The sequence below is a fragment of the Lynx rufus genome, unplaced genomic scaffold, assembly GCF_022079265.1.
Source record: "Lynx rufus isolate CCGP_SWC_20201006 ecotype Redwood Valley unplaced genomic scaffold, mLynRuf1.p SCAF_2, whole genome shotgun sequence".
NCBI lineage: Eukaryota > Metazoa > Chordata > Mammalia > Carnivora > Felidae > Lynx > Lynx rufus.
In genome coordinates, this window is record NW_025814834.1 from 130,660,331 (window position 1) to 130,684,993 (window position 24,663).

At 37.5% G+C, this 24,663-nt stretch overlaps 1 protein-coding gene across 1 annotated transcript in view; it reads left to right on the forward strand.

Annotated features, from left to right (window-relative positions):
- The window catches only part of VAV3 (vav guanine nucleotide exchange factor 3), a 358,745-nt gene that overhangs the window by 322,655 nt on the left and 11,427 nt on the right, over positions 1-24,663 (forward strand). Inside the window, exons 22-25 of the mRNA XM_047085931.1 lie at positions 186-220; positions 7,108-7,224; positions 7,786-7,873; positions 13,665-13,794. Of these exons, the coding sequence (XP_046941887.1) occupies positions 186-220; positions 7,108-7,224; positions 7,786-7,873; positions 13,665-13,794 (370 nt within the window). The remainder of the gene's footprint in view (positions 1-185; positions 221-7,107; positions 7,225-7,785; positions 7,874-13,664; positions 13,795-24,663) is intronic.

A 24,663-nucleotide genomic window follows, 5' to 3' on the forward strand; every position in this document is an offset into this window, starting at 1 on the left:
GAATTATTTTCTACTTATCTGACATATACTATGATTCACTCTGTATAAAATTGCCAATGGATAGTTCCAGGAGTGTGCTATTTAGGGTTTTATAGAGCTGAGTCAGCTGAACTGAATTAATGATTGGTTTCTAAAAGCTTCCCTTAAGTAAACTTAATCTATTTTTTTGCCTTTTTATATCTCAGGTCCCCAAACCAGTAGATTATTCTTGCCAACCCTGGTAAGTATTAGAAATGTTTATGTAGCTAAGTTGAAATACCATACCCTTAGCTTGAGGATGCCTTAAATGTAGGGGTACTAAACCACATTCCATTTCTATTGTCCTGGCTAAAGGTGTTTTCAGATACAACAAAACACCATAATGAATTTATATATTGCTGACCTTTCCATAATTTCATCAAAGTGGTGTGTGTGTGTGTGTATGCACGTGTGTGTGTGTGTATGCACGTGCATGTGTGTGTATGCATACACGTATTTGATTGTAAATTCAAAGCTTATAACAGCCACAAAAAGGAATGGAACGTTGGCAACTATGTATCTTGTATTTTAGAAGAGTAGATTCCATGAAGCAGAGAAAAAGACATACTTCCATTGTCTGAAACTAAAAATTAGCCCAGAAAGGACAGTAGATCCTAAATTGTAATATAAGAGGAACAAGATGTATCCGTGTCTAAAGTTTTGTGTTTACATGAAGCCCACTTACCACGTAGAGGCTAGCCTTCTCACTAATAGAAATAAGGAAGCAGAGAAGATAGTGGTTATTACTTTTTAGACATGATGAGTTTAAGTGGAAGTGATATCTTCAACTGGAAAAAATGTATTTAGGATCCAGAATAGTTATGATCATCATATGATAGCTAATATTTACCATGTACCTGCTGTGTGCTTAGTATTTTACATGTTTATTTTTGTTTTCCAATATCTTTATGAGGAAGGTTGTTACTATCTTTACAGTGAGGAAACAAAGGTTAAGACTCTGCAACTAGTAAGCAGTAGAGCCAGGATTCCAAGGCATCCCATCTGTACATTGCCATACTGCCTGTCCAAGTACAAAACGTGGGTTTATTTACTTATTTATGTTGTTTCCTTAAATTCTGTGTTTGGCTCCTCTTAAAATGACTGCATCTGTTTTCCTCTTCTTGATATAAGATATATGCATCCAAATTAGGTAATAGTGTATGTATATAAATGAGATATTCTGAGAGTATATAGTACTAGTTCAGTTTGCAGGTGTAGATAGAACACCTGAGTTGCCTGATTTTTCTAAGTGTTTTGATTATTTTGTATTATATAACCAAAGCATAGAAAATGCCCAGTTGCTATAGAACTACACTGGCCAAAGTGTGGGATTCTTCCCATCAGCCCTCTTGCTGTGTCCTCCATCATCATGGCTGTCCTCTGTAGCTATTATGTTTTCTCGACCTCCTCCCTGGGCTTCAGCAATGAGTTTGCTGAAGAAATTATAGCAGGCTTGTGATAGAACTGGGAATCTTTACTATGTTTTTACTTAGTTTAAGACAAATTTGAGGTCAGAACTACATGGCATTAAAAACCATAATCCTGGCAGGAATTCGATTTGGAGAACAGAGCTAATAGTGGGGATAATCAAAGTGAACAACACCGAGAACTGGTAAAATCATGAGAGTGTGATGATGAACTTCCTTCTCTTCTACTATTTTTCACATAACTAGACACAATAGTTACAAGGGTAATGATGTTAGAGATAAATACTAAGGCATGGATTTTTTGAAATAAACCAATAAGTTACCTTGGAACCATTCAGGGCGCAGGAGATTAGCTTTTGAACCCTTTGTTTTAAAATGCACTCTTGCATTTCAGTATGTAAAATTCTGAAAATATAGCCAGTTAGAAAATGGTATTGTTGCGGGGCACCTGGGTGGCTCAGTCGGTCAAACCTCTGACTTCAGCTCAGGTCATGATCTCACAGTTCGTGAGTTCGAGCCTTGCGTCAGGCTCTGTGCTGACAGGTCAGAGCCTGGAGCCTGCTTCAGATTCTGTGTCCCCCTCTCTCTTTGCCCCTCCCCTGCTTGCACTCTGTCTCTCTCTCTCAAAAATAAACATAAAGAAAGAAAGAGAGAGAGAGAAAGAGAGAGAGAGAGAAAGAAAGAAAGAAAGAAAGAAAGGGAAAGAAAGAAAATGGTATTGTCCTGAAGGATTAAAAAAAAAAAATGAAGATGTTCAGATGAGGGAAGAGCCTTGAATATAGGAGCAAATAAAGACATTTCGTAGTAAAATTAAAAAAAATTTTTTTCTTTTTCTTGGGAAACTTGGACAATTTATTCACACTAAGCAGACAATTTCATGTGAAATGCTTTCTGCTAGGGAACAAAATGGTCAAGTATATTGGAAAATGGAACCTTCAGTTTTGGAAAAACTAAACCGTTTAAAGAAAATTATACTGAATGATGACGTGGTTCTCAAGTCATTAAGAAGTTGGCTTTCACCAATTGCCTTGTCTGTTCATTACATGTCCATGTAAAAACAACTTGTTCACACAAGGTAAACTTTGTCTCCTGGGTTGGCCATGAAATAAAACAGAAAAGGTGATTATCTTCATTTGCCTGGGTATAGAAACCTAGGTGAGAAATCATTTTGCATTTTAAATCTTAAGGTATTGCTCTGTTGTTTTCTAACTTCCACCCCAATGCCATTTTGATTTCTGATTCTTTGTATGTGATCTGATTTTGGGGGTGGTATCATGTAGGCAGGAATGAGGTGTGGGGCTTAAAACCAGGGAACTGTCTGAAATCCATATGAAGAACAGGATACAGATGCCAAGGTTCCTTACCCCATTCTCCAAAGTAGTCAGACAACTTTTTTCCCCCTACCCTAGCAAGAGACACTGAAGTTAGAAGGTATATTATGTGGAAAAATTGAGCCATGTAGGGCTTACACTTAGAGCAATCCCAGCAGAGATTGGGAGAGATGGTATACTGCAAACAGAGTGGTCAAATTAAGGAAGGTCTCCATACTGACTGATGAGGATGCCCAGTTCCTTTGTATAGCTCAGTTCCAGTACTGTGACACCTGGGTCTCATACATGCAGACTACCTTTCCTTGCATCCAGACAGGATCTGGAAGATTTTTCTCTAAAGAAACTGAATAGACTCAGTGGAAAACAAAACAAAACAAAAAACCTAAAATCATTTGGATATTATCCTGCCCCGTGAAATTAGGTTCTTGCCAAATGATTAGGTTTCTACCTGGCAGGTCTAATTTGGTGCTTCCTGTCCCCACAGAGATGTCTCTCTACTAAATGTAAACAAATGACAAAGAGCAACCAGATACTTGAGAAAAGCCTTGAACTAGAAAACAATTAGATTAAATGGGAAAAAGAAACCAGGAAAAACACAGACATTAGAATGAGCAGTAGAAAGATGTGTTTTTAAAACCTTTAATTTATATTCTCAGAATTAAGAGATGACAATATATCCATGGAAATGAGCTGGATGTGCTATAAAAGGAAAAATCAGACAGCAAGAAAGAGCTCTTCTAAATTAAATATTGAGTAGAGGAGTTGGAAAACAAAGTTGAGCAAATCTTCCAGAAAATTAAAGAAATAGATAATATGGGAGAAAAGATAGAGAAGTTAGACAATTGATCCAGCAAGGACAGCATTAATTTAGTGAGAACTCCAGAAAGAGAAAACTGAGAGCAGCAATTATCAAAGAAACAAGACAGAAATTTCCTAGAACTGAAGGATATATGGCTGCAAGTCAAAGATGTTACTGAGAGTTAAGGATAATATCGAACTAAAATGTATGGTACATAACTTGAAGGCATATTATCTTGAAATTTGCAATATAGAGAAAACAGTCTGAAAGCTTTCAGGGACAAAAAGAGATCAGATCACATAGAATGGCAATGAATTCCAAGTTAGAAGACAATAGGACAGTGCCTCAAAATTTGAGAAGCAAAGTAATTTCTCGCCTAGAATTCTATACCCAGGCAAATTCTGTATTAAGTAAAATAAAAATATTTTTCTAGATGTGAGGCTTTCTGAGTATTATTACAACCCATGCATCCATTTATAGGAAGCTGAAGGATGGGCTAATAAACCAAAAAGAGGGAAATACAGAATCCAGGAAATGAGAGCAAAGGGATGTCCCAGTACTATAATAATTGAGCAGGTTTAGAGAACAAGTAATATGGATTAGAACAAGAGGGTGGAGGGCTCAGAAGAAATCAATGTCTCCATATGATAAAAAATGGACAGGTTCAGTATATGGTGTTGAGAAGTGTATCATTGAGGAGTTTATCATTCTCTTGGAGAATTTGAAAAGAATTTGTAAGACAAAGCTTGAGCCAACAAAAACTTGAATTATTTTTTGGAGTCAGGTGTTCTTTGAATATGCAAACATGACAAAACTGAGCCAGATGATGGCTTGGCTTTGTAGAGGTTACAAAAGGAAGAGTGAGGAACAACACTGACAGAATGAGCCTGAAAGGAAGAGAAAGGAGTTTCATTCCTGACACTTAAAAATTGATAATTTAAGAAATTGTAGTTTGATGATATTATTTAGAAATATGCAAGCACAAATAAAAAATAGATAAAATGCTTTTGAAATGGAACTTGGGATAGAAAGCTGCTAAGATGGGGTAATGCTGTTTTTTCATTATTATTGTACAGATTGCATTTTTAAAACTATGTTTCTGTGTTACTTTGATAGTAATGCATATACTATATACTAATTATGATAAGTGCTATGAAAGAAATTAGGATAGTGTAATAAGAATCATGGAGTGGAATATGTGAGATGCAGGACAATATTCTTCAGATGGGATGGTCAGAGAAGACCTCACTCTGAGCTTATATGATAAGAAGGAATGTGTGTGGAGTGAGTTTTCCAGGCAAGAATACAGTCTCTGAGAAGATTCTTAAGATCAAAAAGCGGTTGGTGAATTTCTGGACCTGAAAGAAGGCTAGAGACTAGTGAAGAAGGGGGTTGTGAGAGATAAGATTGAAGAGTGACCAGATCATACCAGGTACTCATAGTTCATGGGTTATCATAACTGCTCTTAACCCAAGGTACCATCTGCATAAAATGCCCTCAGCTCTGCTTCTGTACTTGGTGAAAATGTCACATATCCTCCATCAACAAACTTTTGTGTTTTATGTAAACACTTAGTGTAAGTTAAAGGCAGGTGTTTATACCAAGTTATCCGAGTCTGTAAGTGAATGACAGAATTTTCTGGAATATTAACTCATGAAGTTTTGAAAGAGAGCCAGTGGAAACAAAATTTTTCCTTTTGACTTTTATTGTCCAAAGTCTCTATATTGTGCAAATATGTAAAACCTATATTTGATGTGAAAGGGTCACTAAAGAGTATTTTAACATTGAATTTGGGCCTTTTACTATAACTGTTACTGTTATGGAATTTGGGTATGTTTAAGATGAAGATAGTTTAGGAAGAATTAAATTCTGGTATTGAAAATAACTATCTTTTAAAATTAAATTTTAGGGGTGCCTGGGTGGCTCATTCGCTTGAGTGTCTGACTCTTGATTTTGGTTTAGGTCATGATCTCATGGTTTTGAGATCAAGCCCCAGGGAGGGCTCCATGCTGGGCGTGGATCCTGCTCAAGATTGTCTCTCTGCTCCTCCCCTGCTTGTGTGCCTGCACACACACTCTTTCTCTCTCTCAAAAAAAAAAAAAAAAAGGTTTTTTAAATTAAATTTTACTTACAACTAAGTTCTTAAGCAAATTGGTTATCCAAACTGTAGACCATAAGCATTAATCTTATATCCCCCAAAATAATTGTTTAAAAATAAATTGTTGGGGCGCCTGGGTGGCGCAGTCGGTTAAGCGTCCGACTTCAGCCAGGTCACGATCTCGCGGTCCGGGAGTTCGAGCCCCGGGTCGGGCTCTGGGCTGATGGCTCAGAGCCTGGAGCCTGTTTCCGATTCTGTGTCTCCCTCTCTCTCTGCCCCTCCCCCGTTCATGCTCTGTCTCTCTCTGTCCCAAAAATAAATAAACGTTGAAAAAAAAAATTTAAAAAAAAAAAAAAGGTTTTTTAAATTAAATTTTACTTACAACTAAGTTCTTAAGCAAATTGGTTATCCAAACTGTAGACCATAAGCATTAATCTTATATCCCCCAAAATAATTGTTTAAAAATAAATTGTTGGGGCGCCTGGGTGGCGCAGTCGGTTAAGCGTCCGACTTCAGCCAGGTCACGATCTCACGGTCCGTGAGTTCGAGCCCCGCGTCAGGCTCTGGGCTGATGGCTCAGAGCCTGGAGCCTGTTTCCCATTCTGTGTCTCCCTCTCTCTCTGCCCCTCCCCCGTTCATGCTCTGTCTCTCTCTGTCCCAAAAATAAATAAACGTTGAAAAAAAAAATAAAAAAATAAATTGTTACGGGGGCACCTGGGTGGCTCAGTCGGTTAAGTGTCCAACTTCGGCTCAGGTCATGATCTCATGGTTCGTGAGTTCAAGCCCCGCATCCAGCACTGTGCTGGCAGGTCAGAGCCGGGAGCCTGCTTTGGATTCTGTGTCTCCTCCTCTCTCTGCCCCTCCCCTGCTCATGTTCTGTTTCTTAATTATAAATAAACGTTTAAAAATTTTTTAAATAAATTGTTACTGGAATTTTCTTAAAAGGATGCCAAAGTAGGTTTCATTTCATACTATACATAGAAAAGGTGAAAGTTCAGAGGGTCCTGGGTGTGCATGTGTGTGTGTGTGTAAGTGTGTACACGTGTGTGCATGTGTGTATGTCCTATGCATGATAGTCTCTCCCTACAAGTCTTTTTCCTTCTTGTTCTCAAACCACCTATAAATCTCTAACTCAATACCTACTCACTCCTTTCTTGTCCCATTTATTATTTGATAATTATTTACTAACTGGGTGCTTACCATGTGTTAGGCACTATTCACTTCACCGTGGTTAACTTTGTAGACCATTTGTTTTTCTCTTATTAAAGGACTTTTTTTTCCTGCATTATTTTTGAAGCAATGTAATTAGTATAGAAGTAAAGTTAAAAACAACTCAGATCTGCCACTAAATGAAAATCCTGACAGATACCTATTTTTAGCTTCTGTCTGTTCCAGGTACGTTACCCAACTTTTCTGTGTCATTCTTTCTTTCAGGTATGCTGGAGCAATGGAAAGATTGCAGGCAGAGACTGAACTTATTAATAGGGTAAATAGTACTTACCTTGTGAGACACAGGACCAAAGAGTCAGGAGAATATGCAATTAGCATTAAGTAAGTAGGACAAGTCCTTTTACAGAAATAGATTTCCTGTTTTCATAATTGCATAGACCATCTGACATGTATAACACTAAAGTTAAAAACCAAGGTTCTAATTGCAGCTGAAATAATGTATCCATCCAGACAGTTCATTAATACTTGAAAATATTTGTTAGAAAAACAGTATTAAGTGTTATAGACTGCTAATTGGCATGTTAGATTTCTTTCATAACATTGTATTTTGGTGATTTGATGTGTGTCTGTTTCTTATAAATTCTAAAAATAGATATTACTAGATTTTGTTTTATTTTGTTTTTCTATATTCTTGAAATTAATAAATTGGGCATAATGGTTGGTCAAATCTAACACTCCCCCCCCACTTCAAATATTGGTTGTATCTTCAAACAATCTAGTAAATATATTTTGTTAATTAGCTGTCGCCAGTGTATTGGCATAGGTATATATTTTGTCTTCAGAATTAATTCCTATAATTTTATTGGGGCATGCCCTCTGGTAATTATTGATTTCTACTGATTAAAAACACATTTATATTCATACGTTATTCGTTGCCCACAGGTACAATAATGAAGCAAAGCACATCAAGATTTTAACAAGAGATGGCTTTTTTCACATTGCAGAAAATAGAAAATTTAAAAGTTTAATGGTAAGCATTGATTAGTTCTTTTCAATCTGTAGTCCTTATTTTGCTCTTATTAGAAAGGTCAGTTTAATTCTATCATTTCTTAGAAATCTTATGCACTGAAAGTTGTTTAAAGGGAATTCTGTAATTTTGCAACAGAATCCCAAAAATTCTAATTTTAAGAATTCCAATTAAGTTGTATATTGCCCCACTCATTTTTCACTGTAAATTAAGTTTGCAGGTTTTAGATAATATTTCAGAGTTCCACATTATTTATGATTCTTAGAGCATCAGACAAATTGACTCCACTTTCAGTTATTTGCGTTTTGCCTTGTGTTTGACAGAGCAGATCTTCACATACGCATCTTTTCTCCTCTTCCTTTCTCTGCCTCTATCTCTTCATTCGGGCAAAGGAAGGTATTTTTAATAATAACCAAAAAATTGTAATTGGTGAAATACCTCTCACAGGTTCATTTCATGCAAAACGCAATATCATGTCAAATGGAAAAGCTTTTTGTATTTTCTGCTATTTTAAATCATCTGAGCCATAGTTCTGCTTCATTACCTTGGAAAATTAAATATTAACAGGGTAACATTTTTACCAAACAACAGTTGTCATATCATAGGCATTATATATTTAAATTTAAATAGTATATTACCAAGTTGCTTCAAATGAACAAAGATTACTTTAGTCTTACGATTTAAAAAAGTACAACTTAGTAATTTTATTAGCGCATAATATTATGTATGTCATAAAGACAGTGTGTATATGGCACAATATAGGCATTGCTGACAGTAAAAAAAAAGTTCAAAGTTCCTTAAAAGTGGTCTCAAGTCTGTTTCTCAAGTTTGAGAGTTTCTTGAGATAATGAAGAATTTGGACACGAGATACAGGATGCATTTGTAAACGTACTTGTAAGTACTTTGAGTAACTTTGGGAAGGACCACTCATTGATTGAACCATCAATCAAATGATACATTCTGCATCCTCCGGAAAACATCTCAAAGCACTTTGCAGATGTTAAACATTAAAGTTAAAGACTGAACGTAAGAGAGTCTTACAAAATAGGCCAGCTTGAAAGCCTTATCTAAAAATTTAGAACTGCTTCAAGACGGGGATACAGGGATTCATGTTTTAAAGAAATGGAAGTGTCTTGAGTTGAAAGAAAAGTCAGAAAACCTCTCTGGACATAAATATCACATTTCCAATTCACAAGTTAAGGATCGGCATCAAGATTATGTCCTGGAAAATGTGAGCCCTGTCAAATTAGTGGCCAAGATGCAGGCATCCTCCCTGCTGGAAGTGACTTACGTTCTGTTGGAACAGGCAGGCTGAGCACAGAGAGAACTGGACCTGAGGAGGTTTTTCCTAAAATGAAAACCTTAGGAGGGAGGTGGCAAGTGGGTGCACAAATAATGAATGGCAGCCCCAGCTGAGACATGATGAAAGCATGCACAGGGGGTCTCCACATCGCTGCGAGACATACTGGCTTGAGTCTTCACCTGCAGAACTTCCATGGATGATAATGAGGCTGCTCCACGGTATTATAGTTAATACGTGAGACTTTAAAAAAAAAAATGCTGTAGGGCCAAAGATGAATACCAGCTTCGCCGACTTTGAAAGAAACAAAAGGAACTCCCATCCGAGGAGACAAGCAAAGAGGATGAAAGGAATAGTCACTGGAAAGGGCCAATCAATTCAGCTTTATGTCCCTGGGTTCAGCTCAAGAAAGTTCATCAGCAGCTAAGGTTCGAAGTAAAAAGCCAGTAAATACTTCATGACCTGGATTAGCAGACATAGGTCCTCGAGTTCCTATCTACATACAAAGCTGTGATTCTAGTATAAGCAACAGAGCCTCAGAATTCAAATAATGTGCACCAGAGAGTAGTGAAAGTTTCTGCAGTGATGTTCTGGAAAGGGAATTAAGAGTACTGTCGCAGAGCTAAAGCAAACTCTGCCTCATATGGTAGGTATAAAATATCAGAAATGCCTTTGCTAGAGACACATACATAGTTTTTCTTTTCCTCCATATCCAGAGGAATGCACCTTCTGTAAGGAAGCATATAGCGCAGTGGTTAAAGGAAGGGAAGTCAATTAATAGCATAGCTCCAACAAAACTAAAAACTATTAGCAAAGGGATATAATTGTAAAAAGAAAGATAAGGAGCTGAAAACTCTGTCTTGGGCAAACCCTTTGTCAGGTTTAGCAAATAACTGTAAAAACTGCTAAACAGTGGAACTAGTCTGGAGCCGCCCCTCGCCTTTGTTTCTGTTCATTTGCTGAACAAACTTATATGGAGACCTTACCTTGTGAAGTCATTACGTTGTTGTAGAATTCAAAATGACTCCACTGTTCTAAAGCAGCTTTCAGATTCACAAATCCATCTGTAGCAAGAACCTCACAGTAGTTGCTGTCCTTTAAACCTCAACTCAGAAACGCCACATGGATACTTGATCAGCAGGAATGGCTCCGCTTTTAGTAAGCAGCCCCTTTAGAAGGAGAGAGAGAATTAATAGGCACCTTTGATTTCACTCCAGCAATATAGAGGCTTCTCTAAATCAGGCCCATACAACTTCAGGGAATGATCTTTTATCATGTTGGTGTCACACAATACAGTTTCCATTAAAAGTACATAATGGTCTGTGCGTTTGAGTTGCTTCTTGAGAATAGTTCAGTATCCTCCCATTATGGGTGGTAAAGTTATATTCTTCTACCTGTGAAACTTACTAGGGCCTGGAATTAAATTTTAATTTGGAAAGGATGTGAAATGCAAGCAGACTCCAGAACTTGTTTTAAATTAACCAGTTTCTGAAAGAGAAGATTGACCTTAGGTGGTTGTGACCGAAGCTTTCCCCTTGGGTTTCAATAGCTTGGCTAATCAAAATCTTTGTTTTTCTTAGTCATTAAATTCAAATTCTAAATGAATTTCTATATCCAGATTACAAGGCATTAATTTTGTTCTAATTTTCATGTATGCCAGACAATCCATGTCCAAATGCTGTTTATAAATCAGCTCCATTGCCTGTTTCCTTGGTAATTGGAATGATGGGCTCTCTCACTCATTATTTTTCAGAGAGGCTTGAATTGTTGACACTGCTGTGTCAGTGCGAGATAAGGAAAGCTTAGCGATTTCTTTTGTTTAGAGTCTTCTTATTTACTTGTAGTACCTGAAGGTCAATGACTGCTAAAGCAAGGGTGGATTAGACTAAAATACAGAAAGCATAAAGGCATAAATTGGAAAAGACCCATGGTGGCACAATTTATTTCTACCCAGTTAGAAACATGTAGGAAGATTTACCCTCATAAGACTGTAAAAATGGAGCTAAAATCTCTTCCATGCTTAGTGAAGTGATAAAAGAGTATCTGTAGCTTACCAAGCCGCATGACCCTTAGGCCTTGGAAAAGTCATTTTTTTCCTCCTTCCATAAAATTTGGAGATGGTTAGGTATGAAATGATCACCAAATCCTTTTCAGCGTGATAATTCCGTGGTTTCTAGCCAACTTCACATAAGCTTTAATTCATCCTAATCCATAATATAATGCATAAAATTCATAGTATTTATAACAAAATTACATTGAAATTCATCTTATTGGCTTAGAGTTACTTTCAGGTTTATTTTAATATTTTTGTTAAAGAAAAAACACATTTTACTCAATTTAAATAATAAGACTAAGAGAACACTGCTTTGATGTCATCTGCATCAGCAACACAATATATATGTACAGTTCTTGCAGAGACCTTACAAAATTTTGCCTTTTATTTTTTAAAAACATTATAAAGAAGGCCATTTTCTGACTATTGAAGCCACATTGAGGATATAAACTTCTGTCTGGTATTTTGATTCTTTTTCTTTTTAAGTCAGTCAGATTCCAGATGCCTTCGCTTCATCAAGGACCCCATAATTTGGGCTCAAAAAAGAAAGAAGAAACATATGTAGATAGATGAATAGATTTCCATATATCTATAAATAGTGATAAAGTGCATAAAACCCTAGCATCTTAGATCTCAGAAAACTAAGTTCTTGGTACATCATGGACACTTGGCAAATGCTCCTTCCCTTTTGCCTCCATTTTTGTATATTAACATTTGCCAGGCACTACTTGCTAATAGTATGATGTAGTTAAGAGCACAAGCTTTGGAGACAGACATCAGCTGGGCAGCCTTGCCCAAGATGGTTAACTTCCCTGAGATTTGAGTATCAATGAGGACTCAGCCTTGCTCTTGTTAACTGTGTGGAGATTGTGAGAAGCTTGGCACATGGGCTCGTGGGAGCTGTTACGATTATTCACATGTACCAGGCACTTTCTACATTCTTTACTATAGTCTGTGAAATGGCTTATTATCCCCATTTTACAGATGTGGGAGTTGAAGAATCTTCATTTGCTTTATCCAGTGCTTCAGCTGAACCCTGTTGCTTTTGGTTTATGAATGTAGCCTTTACTCAGTCACCTTTATGTCTGTTTCCAGCCTGACTACTCTACTTAAAATAATCTTTCCCTCCTTCCCGGCTTCTGAAATTTTGCCTGTTCTTCAGTTTAAGCCAGGCTACTTCTATCATGAACTGTTCCCTCAACCTCTCCCCTGGGCTCACAAAAGGAAATTCTCTCTCTTACCTTTGGGTGCCCATAACCCCTAACTTTCCTTCAACAGTGAACAGTCCTAGAGGGCAGCAGCTTTACCTTCATAATCTTTGTGACCTCTGGAACTCCCCTCACAATTCATTCCACAACTTATCTGAGTTTAGTAAAAAATAATGTAAATCATAAATTGTATAAATCATTGATGATTCTTTTTTACTTCTTTTGAGTGATTTTTGGCTCAGTTGATTTGTTTTGGAAACTTTGAACATCACCACTGAATGGAGGTACTGAGTTGATGACAGTATGGGTTTTAGAGGAAATGAGTTACTTTTACCGTATTTGTTCTAAACAGTAATAGACGTAATGAATAATAAGGTTAAAAGTGATTTTGCTTTTCATGCCAGGTATTTCTAAGAAACATTATAATACCTACAGTATTACCCAGTAATATTTATTTTTTCATTATGAATTATTATTCATTTTCTGATTAAAGTAGAGAGATTCAGATTTGTGCAGAGTCTATGAAACTGACGTCTTAGAAATTTCCTGAAATTTTAGCATGGGACATGGTGGATGGTTATTATATTAGGCTTGGGTGCATTTAAGGAAAATTAGGTATAAGGGAAAATGGAAAGTACTACATCATTGACCTCTGTAAGTAGCAGTTGATATGCAGAGCTATGGAAGGGCACTAATGCTTCATTGTAAGCCAGAAATAATGTCAAGTAGCATTTGTGGTTTATGAACTTGAGTTTACCATGGGAAAAGAACATTTAGAATCAAAGTTTGTTTTCCTGCTACATTGAAAGAAATGCAGGAAACTAGAAATTGCTATATATTCAGCAAACAGCTGTCCCTTCATTTTTGTTTAGAAAAACAAGTATTATGTAAATAAGAACAATAATTACTGTTCTGAAATTGAAGGTTAGTATGATTTCTTTTCATTTACCACATCTGACTGAAGACTAACAGGATGTTCTGTATCCATGAACAACAATAAGAGGTAACTCATATTATCAGTGGCCTGAGTTACAAGGACAGTTACTTGTTTGATGTCATGTACATCCAGAAAGCAGGGAGAGATTATCATTTACTTACCCTTCCATATACTTACTGAAAATTTGGCATTAACTCGATCATCCTTATGTTGTATATAATTATGTGTTCATGTTCAGGTGTTTGAAATCAAAACTATCCTTATCAAAAATAATCTTCAAATCTTTTATCCTAAAGGAACTTGTGGAGTACTACAAGCATCATTCTCTTAAAGAAGGTTTTAGAACCTTGGATACGACCCTACAGTTTCCATACAAGGAACCAGAACATTCAGCTGGACAGAGGGGTAATAGAGCAGGCCACAGCTGTGAGTACTGCCATTAAGAATACAATTTGCTGTCACATAAGGATTGGAGGCACAGTAACATTAAACATCTTTATTCCAAATTTTGGAATATAGCCAGTTAATACACTGATGTATTTAGCCAGAGTTTGTTTTGTTTTGTTTTGTTTTTGTTGGTTTTTTGGAGCTAAGCAAAATCAGATGAACCAACAGGTGTATGAACATGTCTAGACATAGCTTTTTGTGCCAAATTAAAAGTCACATTTGTGTTTAGAAATGTAAAGGGTATGTTAATATGTAAGTTTCATGCTTTTTGGTGATATTTATATTAGCCAAACTTTTTAACTCATACATGTTTGTGGTCATAATGCTGTTTAACAGTATTTAAGAAAGGCTGGTGTGCAGCTCTCCCTTCTCACCTGGTATCCCAAATCTGTTTATGGTTCTCTTTCAGTGATTACTTTCAGAATTTTGAAATGGCTAAAGCATGTTTCCTCTGATGCCAGTATTTACAAGTATAACTGAGCCACTTTCTTGCAGCATGAACTCTGTGCCACAGCTAATCATAAAAGATTAGCATGTTATAGTTGGAGTGTGAGTTCAAGTCAAAACTGTTTTCTCATCCTCATTTAATGTCACATAATCTTTCTGGAGATAGATGCAGCATGTAAAGAGAACATTGTGATGAAAAACTCTATGAAGGAAGTGTGATTTTCTTCCCTTATATTATTATTTTTCTAAGTAACATTCTTTTGGAGGAGAAATGGATACAATTTTATTACTCTTAGAATCTTTAGCCTAAGCAAAACAGGAATATCCAGAGGTATTGGAAAAAAGAATTTACCCGTCGTGCAATATAACTTTAGCTCTCCCCCCCACCCCGCAACACCTGCCCCACCGCCCCGAAAGCAGAAACTGAAAGGCAAACAGGTAACACTCACAGGACTCTAACAACATCAGTAAAATCTCATACACTTGTATATAAGTAAATATACAAGTAATTTGTCACATCAACTAACAGATTTTTTTATTTGAATAACTGAATAGTTGTTCTCTTCACAAGGATTGGTAATAAGTGATCCAAGCTTGTGTAATAAAAATAGAGCACAGTTTATCTTGAAACTTTAAACACCTATTCAAAGTTACCTTTCTGTATTTTGGTCTAGTGTTTTCCTACAAATTTCTTAAGACTACCAAAGTTAATGATATTTTTCCCTACGTGAAAAGTATAATTTCCTACTAGTCCTTTACTTTGCCTTGCTAGCAGCAGGAGATAACAAATGTTGCCAAGGAGGTCAATTATACTAAAAATCCTGTTTGAGTTCCCTTAGTTCTAGAAAGCCAAGGTGGGAGAGGTTGGCAATCAGGGAGAGCAGATGTCCCATCTTAGTGGAAGGTCATTAGCCCGCGTATTGCCCTGCATGGTTCCTCCCAGCACTTTCTCTGTGCTCGGCACGTGTAGGTGTTCAGAGGATGTTGTCCAGCAATGAGCGGAGTTGCCTAATCTAAAATTTGTCTCTAGGGTTCAACAAAGTATTTAATGCTCAGACTTATTTAGCTACTAGAAATGAAGTTATAGACATTTTGCCTTTTTTTTTTCTTTTTTAAACAAAAAGAGAATAGCCAACAGAACGATTTTGAACATCAATGAGAGCTACAGGAAATTTTTCAACAAATAGAGCTATGTGTTCAAATACTCCAAGACTGGTGTTTTTAAAAGACTCGGGCAGGTCACACAGAGACCTGCACAAGAAGGTCAAGAAGTAAAAGCAGATCTTCATTTAAAATTAATCTTTGTCAGGGTTTGGTTTTGTTTATCAGTTAGCCATTTATTCATTCCTTCAACAGATAGACATTAAATACCTGACCCAGACAAGGCATTGTTCTAGGTACTGGGATACAGCAGTTGAGAAGACAAGTCTCTGCCCTTGTGGAGCTTCTGTTTTAATGGGGACACTCAGCCAAGTGTGGAATATGGGAGTTTGCTGTTTTTATATAGGGTGGTCAGGGAATATCTCATTTACAAACTTACCAGAAAGAAAGGAGGGAGTAAGTTAGTATGTCAGTCAGAAATAAGGGTACAGTGGTCTGGACTCCAAGATTATTCGGTCATTACCGTGCAGCATGGTTATAATCTTAGATCAAATTTATGATACTCTCCCTGTGTTTTATTTACTTTATGCTCACTTTTGTATAAAACAGGAAGAATACTAAGATGGTTCTCAGAGTTAAATGAGGAGTTGTAAAGCATTTAGCATAGTGCTGGTACATGGTAAAAACTCAATAAATATCCACTACAACTGATTCTATGACTACTAACACCACCATCACTACTAGTAACTCCTCACACAGCAAACATTTTCCTACATTTCTGAGTTGAGTTACTAATTATAATTCATAGAAATTCACATCTTTGCCTTTATGATATTCAAGTATACCTTGCCTATTATATACCAGATCCTGGTTGAGAGTTAACCCTTCATTAAAACACTGCTTCTATTTTTCTGCATACCCTACTTCTCAGAAGGGGGAAGGAAGAACACCACCTAAAGATTTTGCACGTTGTCTTTATAGTCCTCACCTCTGTTCATAGCTTTGGCTATGCTGCTACATATTATCTAGAAATAATTTTTACCAGGAAGTATTGCCTTGGGATACTGGATTGGACAGTGCCCTGATCTCTTCATTACATCTAAAAGATTTTGGAGGAAGCAAAGCAGGCAAGCTAATGCCTAGGTCCACCCTATGTTCTGGGTAGAGGTTGAGATTAGAGTTCCAACTCCTGCAACCTGCTTTTTTTTTTTTTTTTTTCCTGAAATAGTACAGTCACCTTGGAAAAGAAAGTTCCAGGGCATTGTAGAAGAGGCTGCTTGCTTCCGTACAAGTCCAGGTTAGAATATTCTTGGGTAAATTACCAACTATTTTTCAAGTTTGTAAAACATGATAAGATGACAGCAGAACTATCTCACGCAAATGCAGAATAACATACAAAAAGATACTGGTCAGAATTAAACAGGAGTCCAGATTGGGCAAGAAGCATATAACATTTCTAGGTGAGGATCCCATTGTAGGCAGTGCTCTCTCCCAGGGCTCTGAGACTTTATTTTTGCCTTTGAAATGACTTATGAATGTGGCCAAGAGAAAAGAAAGTGACAAAGAAAGAAAACACAGAGAACTCGGGCATAGCAGTGAGCTGTTGTGCTTCCCTAGAAATTGCAGTGACTCCATGGAAGATGTTCTGCTCTGTCCTGTGGATCTTACTTGCCAAAAACTGGCACAGAAAATCTGGCTTAGAACACATCCAGTATATCTGTAAGGCTTATGTATTTGAAGGGCACTGAACTGACTTTTGCCTTTCATGCTCTACAATGAGCACTTAATTATTTTCAGGTCTGCTACTGAGTAGCTGTCTGACCTTAGGCAAGTCACTTAGCCTGTCTGGAATTCAGTTTTCTCATCTGATGAATGATGAATGAGATTAGATATTTTATTATGTGCTTTAAGAAATAGCATCCTAGGTTGCTTTCTCTGTATGCATGAGGGAAGGAGGCAAGGTAGAATGTTGATAGACCATTACACTAGGAGAAGTTGCATGATTAGCTATTTCATGACCCATAAGGAGATGTTAAACATTTCCCCAAGTTCTTATTTAGGGAGAATTAGTTGGACCATAGAGAAGAGCTGGCTAATTTAAAAAAAAATGGTTATTCCTATATTCACATAATCTCAAAGTATCTTCTCACAAGAACTTGTTAGTAACAAAGGGAAAAATAGAAGCACCTTAATCAAGTGATCAATGTTAACATCTACTTGATCTAGAAGAAGTAGATCACTTGTACCTCATAATGTGATGTTCTAAGAAATATACAGTATCACTTTGGTAGTATTCCTGCCCTCACAAGGCATATGTTGAAGCTAATTGTGAGGAAACATCAGACAAACCCAGTTTGAAGGACAGTCTACAAAATAATTGCCCTGTATGCTTCAAAACTGTTAACGTCCTAAAAGACAAAGAATGAGGAGTTGTTTCAGTTTAAGTAAGGAGACTGAAGAGATGAGTACACACAGCATGTATTGGATTAAATCCTGTGCCTGAAAAATAATTTTTACTTACTTATTTATTTTTGCTGTAAGGACATGCATAGGACAGTTAACAAATTTTCAAGTTTCTAGATTAAGTAATAGTGTTAGGTTTTTGCTGATAATTGTACCAGGATTATATATGAGAAGCAAATGTCTTTGGCTTTAGAAAATACACACTGAAGTATTTAGAGGTAAAGGGCATTATGTCTTCAGTGTGTTCTAAAATGGTTCAGGAAGAATAATAGAGATTGATAAAACAATCATGGTAAAATGTTAGCATTTGAGGAGTTTGAAAAGTATATGGGAATTCTTCATGTTATTCTTGCTACTGTAAGGATGAATAATTTCAGCATTAAAATTTTTAAATGGAGAGATCGTCCCATTAGCTGTAACAAGATTGAGAGAAAATGGCAGCAGCATCCTGCTTTTCCCCCCCACTCTAGGTGCAAGGGGAGCTTGGGACACGGATTTGGGGGTATGTAGAATACTACGTAGGTCATATTTGAAACCATCTATTCCTTACATATGACCTTACTGTATTTGCTTATTCGTTTATTCTTTTATTGAATAAATATTTACATAGCACTTACCATGTGCCAGGCCCTGTGCCACATGCTGGAGTTACAATAGTAAATAAGATGGACAGTTTGGTGGACAGGGACAAGCAGAAAACAACTTCACAAAATCATCAGAAATTTTGACAAGTCTTGTGAGGCAGAAGCACAGATGAAAGTGTATGATAAGAGGGCCTACTTAACCTGCAGTGTCCGGGAAGGACATTTAGAAAAAGTGACATCTAGGTGAAATGTAAAGGATCTGTGTAAAGGGTGTGAGGTAGCAGAGAGTAGGAAAACTCCACAGTAGAGAGGTAGCTTGTGTGAAGGCCCTTAATCAGGAAATAATGTAGTATGTTTAAGGAATTGGAAGGCCAACATGTTTGGAGCATAGCAGGTGCATTCTGATATCTACAACGGGAATGTATTGAGCTTTATAAACAAAAAATGATATGAACTGGTTTACATTGTTTTAAAAGACCACTATCTACTCCATGAGAGTGGCTTGGAAGGGAGCATGGACAGAACAGAGGTGAGTTAGGAAGTTATTACAGATACCTAAGAGAGGAATGAAGCTCATTTGGACAGAGTTCCAAGTGGAACAGAACTATGGCAGATTTGGGTATCTTCTGGAGGTTGAATTGATTGGATAAGAGAATTGAGGTAGCAGTAGTACAAGCATGAAACACAAGTACTTGCCTTGGACGACTGGCAAATGGTGAAGCCACTGACTGACCAGGAAACAGAAGAGACATAAGAGGAATAGAGAAAAAGGTAAAACATTCAGTTTTGCATGAAGTTTTAGTTACCTGTACATACTCGATGGTTCAGTAGGGAGTTGGCACCAGAAGGAGTGGTCTGGGTTGAAGATAGAGCTTTATGAATCATTAACACCTTCATTTCATAGTTTACATAGAATATAGTATTATTTTTATATAGGTTAAATGATTTCTTCTGGTGTTATGTTCCCTCAAGCCTTAGGAACCAGACTTCTTTGCTCCTCATTCTCAAATTGCACTTTGCACAGTGCCTTTCATGAAACGTGTTCAGAGAGGACTAAATAAATGAAGTCAGAAAATAAGGTCCATGGGAGACAATAGCAAGTATTAAAGCACTATGTGTAGTTGATATTTGAAAAATCATGGGTAAATAGGTCAGTTTGAAAATAAAATCTACATCAGTATGTTCCTTTTGGGGACAAATACTATAGCAGTCCCTCAGAAGTCAACAAAATCTTTGGTCACTGGGACCATACAAATGACCTTGCAGGACAAAGTCAGAGCCAGAGCCTGTGTGGCTTTGCCCTGGTGTGGTCTCTTTCCTTCCACACGTGTGTCCCCATTATTCAACTAACCATCTGACAAGGTGCATGAGCTTCATTTTAGACACTGTGTTAGAAACTTAAACAATTTGCATCACTCATATTTAACTCAGTATGCATAATATAGCTTTTGTATTTCTGATAATTCCTGAAACATCCTGACAATGCCTTAGTTACCGTTTATTAGTTTAATCACAGTATAACAGTGGACAATATTTATTACCTCTTAAATACAAACTCCTCAAACATCCACTTAATTTAGTTTTTACCTTCTTGTGCTTGTAATTCAACATACCCATTTTCACCTACCCTTATTTTCTGATCTCCTTATCTTATGCTCCGTCTTTTGTCCTCCCTTTCCCTGATCACTTGGCATTTGGGTTTGATTCAATTTTATTCTGATAATGTAAATATTTGTTTTAATCCTATTATAATAGTTTCCTTGGGCTGCCATAAAAATTACTATAAACCGGGTGGCTTAGAAAAACAGAAATTTACTCTGTCACAGTCCTGGAGACCAGAAATTTTAAACCAAAGTGTTGGCAGGATTGGTTTCTACTCAAGGCTCTGAAGTAGAATCCATTCTATGTATTTTTTTTTTTTTTTATAGTTTCCAGGTGACCACTGGGAATCTCTGGCATCCCTTGGCTTATAGAGACGTGATTCCAATCTCTGCCTTGTCTTCACATTACCTTCTCCTCTGTGTGTCCTGCCCTTTTCTTGTATCTTATAAAGATACTTGTCATTGCATTCACAGCCCACCCTAATGCATTTAGAGGCCACTTGAATGTGAGATGATCTCATCTGGAGATCCTTAGCTTATATCTACAAAGACCCATTTTACAAATAAGATCATATTCAGAGGTTCTAGGTAGACGTGTCTTTTGGAACCATTCAAACCCATTACAATCTCATAGTATCAATTTAAAATTTCCATTTCAAAATTTAATCAATTTATAATTTTAAATTTTTTAAAATTTAAAATTTAAAAATTTTCCATCCTTATTTTGTTTGTTTATAGCTTATTATTTATCAGTTGTCTGTAAGTTAGCATGGTAAGAGGACTTATATTATTAGGGTAGACAGGCAGTCAGTAGATGGGGGTTAGAAGGGAACCATTACCTTAATACAATCAAGTGTTTTAAATGGATCGTAACATTCCTGCAGTAAAATGCACTGTCTTCCTAAGAGAATGCGTGTCTAGCCAATGAGAGTTTCCAAGACTTATGTCTGAAACTTCCTTCATATAAAATATTTGATACACAATGAGAACCTAATAATTCTGATATTTAATAATTTTGTGATTAATAGAATACGGTGTTTTTCAAACACCTATTACATACATTAGATTAATGTCTTCAGTGATTCTGTGAAGCAATAGCTCCAAAAGAAGTGTCATGAGAGGCTTCCTTTGTCAGATACCCCACAAGTGCTGCTTGTATGACACAGGAAAGGGACAGTTTCCCTAATTTACTTCATCATGCAATACTGGCTCATAGTGTTTAAAGCCCATTTGATGAGCCTTAAAAGAGTTGGTATATGTCAAGTACCTAGAACAGTATCTGGCACGTGGGTAGTGCTGTATGCTTTAGCTCTTCCTGTGCCCGCTACTCCTGCCACCACTTCCAATACTGCTGTCCAGTGTGAAATGCTACCTTAGCCTCATTTGACATGTTTTAATGCATTTATAAAGCCCTTCTCCTTGGGACTTGGATTTCTTACTGCCATTCCCTGGGCTTCAGCTACATTCTCCCAGTATCCACTCCCTTCTATGGGCTAAAGGAGCTACAACAAATGGCGGACATTCTAAAATTCTTTTTCCTCAGCGTGTCTATGATGTCCACAGAATTTACTGTTCTTGGGAAACTGATCAACTATAGTTGCACATCTTCATTATCAGGTCATGCTGGACTTCTCTTTTTTATTTACTTACTTTGAGAGCTTTACTAGCTACTATAAGGCATTTTTATCCCAAACCTGATAGCTTTAAAAATTAGTAGCCAGTACCCAGGGTCCCTCCAGAAATATAGCTTGCAGATAGAAATTCTACAGATTCAGATAACCTCATTGAAAGCCATCTTGTTTAATGTTTAAAAGCTCAAAAAGTAGTCCTTATGTTTTAATATTTTTCATCTTTTATACTGTCCCTCCCCATAGACCTTATATTCTAAATTAAAGACTAGTCTCAATGTACGTGCTGTCCCCTGACTAGAGTACCCTCCCATGGCAGCTCTGATCAAAGGCTGTAGTCTTTATCATCTCTTTTTCCTGAAAAACAAGCAGCAGCTTATCTAAATTGAGAAGAATTCTTTCTTTTCCTTCCTAAAATTTGGATGAGGCTCCCAGCTTTGAGGTACAATGCTGAGAGCTCTCTTTTCTTGATACCCCACCGATCCCATTCCAAATCTGCATAAGGTAGCAGGTCTTAATTCTGTAATTCTCTTCTTTTCCAATAGCATGAGAAATTAAGTACGGAAGTGACTAGGTTTTCCTTTCATTCGTTCCTTTCTGCGTTCAATACGTATGAGCATTTATTTGTACCACGTACTGTATCACACATACCCCTTAAGTGTGACATCAAATTTAGCTTAATGTCTGAATGATAGATGGGGGTGCAGAGGGGTACTTGGTATCTAGGCTCCTTAGACTTAACAGCCATATTGGCCCTGGTCAAGGTTTTTTCAAACAAGTACTTTTTAAAAAAAAATTTTTTTTTAATGTTTATTGACTTTTGAGAGAGAGCGAGAGAGAGCAAGCTGGGGAGGGTCAGAGAGAGAGAGACACGGAATCCAAAGCAGGTTCCAGGCTCTGAGCTGTCAGCACAGAGCCTGATGCGGGGCTCAAACTCACAGAACCGCAGGATCATGACCTGAGCCGAACTCAGATGCTCAACTGACTGAGCTCCCAGGCACCCCCAAACAAGTACCTTTTATGACATTCCTGAGAGATCATCCTCAGGCTTTGCTTGAACTCTCAGTTGTTGGTGGCCAAATCTGTTACCATCCTGGCCAGCCTGCTATGGATTCACTCAAATTTGTCAAAATTGAGCATAAAACCTCCTATATTAACTGACTTGCTGGTTCAGATTTTTCTCTATTCAAGGCTGCCTTTCTATTTAAAGTTCAGTCTTCTCTGTTAATTTCTCTCTTCCCTTTCTCCTTCCTTCTCATAGGATACACTTCTATTTGGATGAATCCAAGAACTTTCCTCATCTCTTCTCACCAGTAACCCCCGCCATAGATCCCCACATTCATTCATTCAACAGATCTTTATTGGGAGCTTACTGCAGGGAGGGCCTTGTTCAAATTGCTGGGGATACACAGGAGTGAAAAAAACAGACAAACGTCTCTGCCTTTGTGGAACTTACACACTAGTGGGGAAGGCAGATAATAGGTAAAAATAAATTATATAGTACATTAGAAGTTGGTCAGTGCCCTGGAAAAATAATATACAGGGCGATGGTACTCAGGAGTGCTAGAGATGGTTTACTATTTTAACTGGGGAATGGGAGGAAGATGAGGAAGATAAGAAGGGGCTCATTTTTCCTCCTTTTGGTAGCTTAGCAGAAAGCTGGCTCAACAGTTCTGAGTTTTCTCAACATTAGAAGAGGTTGACACCAGCCACTTGCTCCAGAAGCTCCCCTAACGAGGCCATTCACATGACCAGTGTCTTAGTCTGTTCAGTCTGCTATAACAAAATAACATAGACCGAATGGCTGATGAGCAACAGAAATGTATTGCTCACAGCTCTGGAATCTGGGAAGTCCAAGATCAAGGTGCCAGCAGATTCAGTATCTGCTGAGAGCCTGTTTCCTGGTTCATAGAAGACACCACATATCTTCACATGGTGGAAGGGGGCGAGGGAACTCTGTGGGATCTCTTTAATAAGAGCATTAATCTCATTCATTAGGGTTCTATCCTCATGACCTAAGCGCCTCCCAAAAGCCCCACTTCCTAATACCAGCATATGAGTTTGGAGAAAGGGGGAGCACAAACATTCAGTCCATAACAGGGAATTTCTGTTATTATAAGGTTGCATAAATACCCTATCAGTCTGTAGAGCAGGCTGCTGGAAGCTTTGACCATGGTGTGTGCAGACTATCCGTGCCCAACCTAAGCAATAGGACAATGGGAATTTGAGGTGCACTCTACCTACTTCTCTGCCTACATGTCATCCCCCCTGGCCAATAAAGCCTGTTTTCTCTCTGTGCCACAAAGCACTAGTGATGTATGTCCATGACTCTTTTATGGGGCATCAAAGTAATCCTCATTGTGAAGGTGACACTTGAGTAAAGACAAAAGTGAGAGGGAATAGCCAGTGCAAAGAAAGCATATATGACAGGACATGTGCAATGTGGCCAGAGCAGAAGGACAGGTAAGGGAAGCCAGACCATGTGCTGCTTTTTAGGACTTTAGCTTTTAGCCTGGAGGAAATGAGAGGCTGCTGGTGGATCTAAGCAAAGGAGAGACATGATTTGAACCTTAAGTATTAATAGGATTATTTTGGCTTCTGTATTGACAAAAGACCATGGAGACGTGCGGGACAAGGTAGAAGCCTCCCTAGACCAGTGAGGAGGCTCATGCGGCTCCTCAGCTAAGATATGGTAGCAACTTGAACCAACGTGTAGCCGCGTAGGTGATACATTTTGAAGGTGATCCAACAGGATATTTGCACTGGATGTGAAATTGAATAGCAAGAGAAGACACAAGGATAACTAAGCTCTTGACCTGAGCAAGTGGAAGACTGGAGGTTTTTTTTGTTTTTGTTTTTGTTTTTGTTTTTAAGGAGAGGCTCAGATGAAGCCTAAAGTGTAGTCCTAGCATTCTTAATCCAAAATGAATGGTTTCCCTATCTCTGTATCATTTCTGTATGTGTCTGTCTTTTCACCAATCTGTAAGCTCTTTTGAAGTCAGATGTTCTTATTGTTGTATCTCC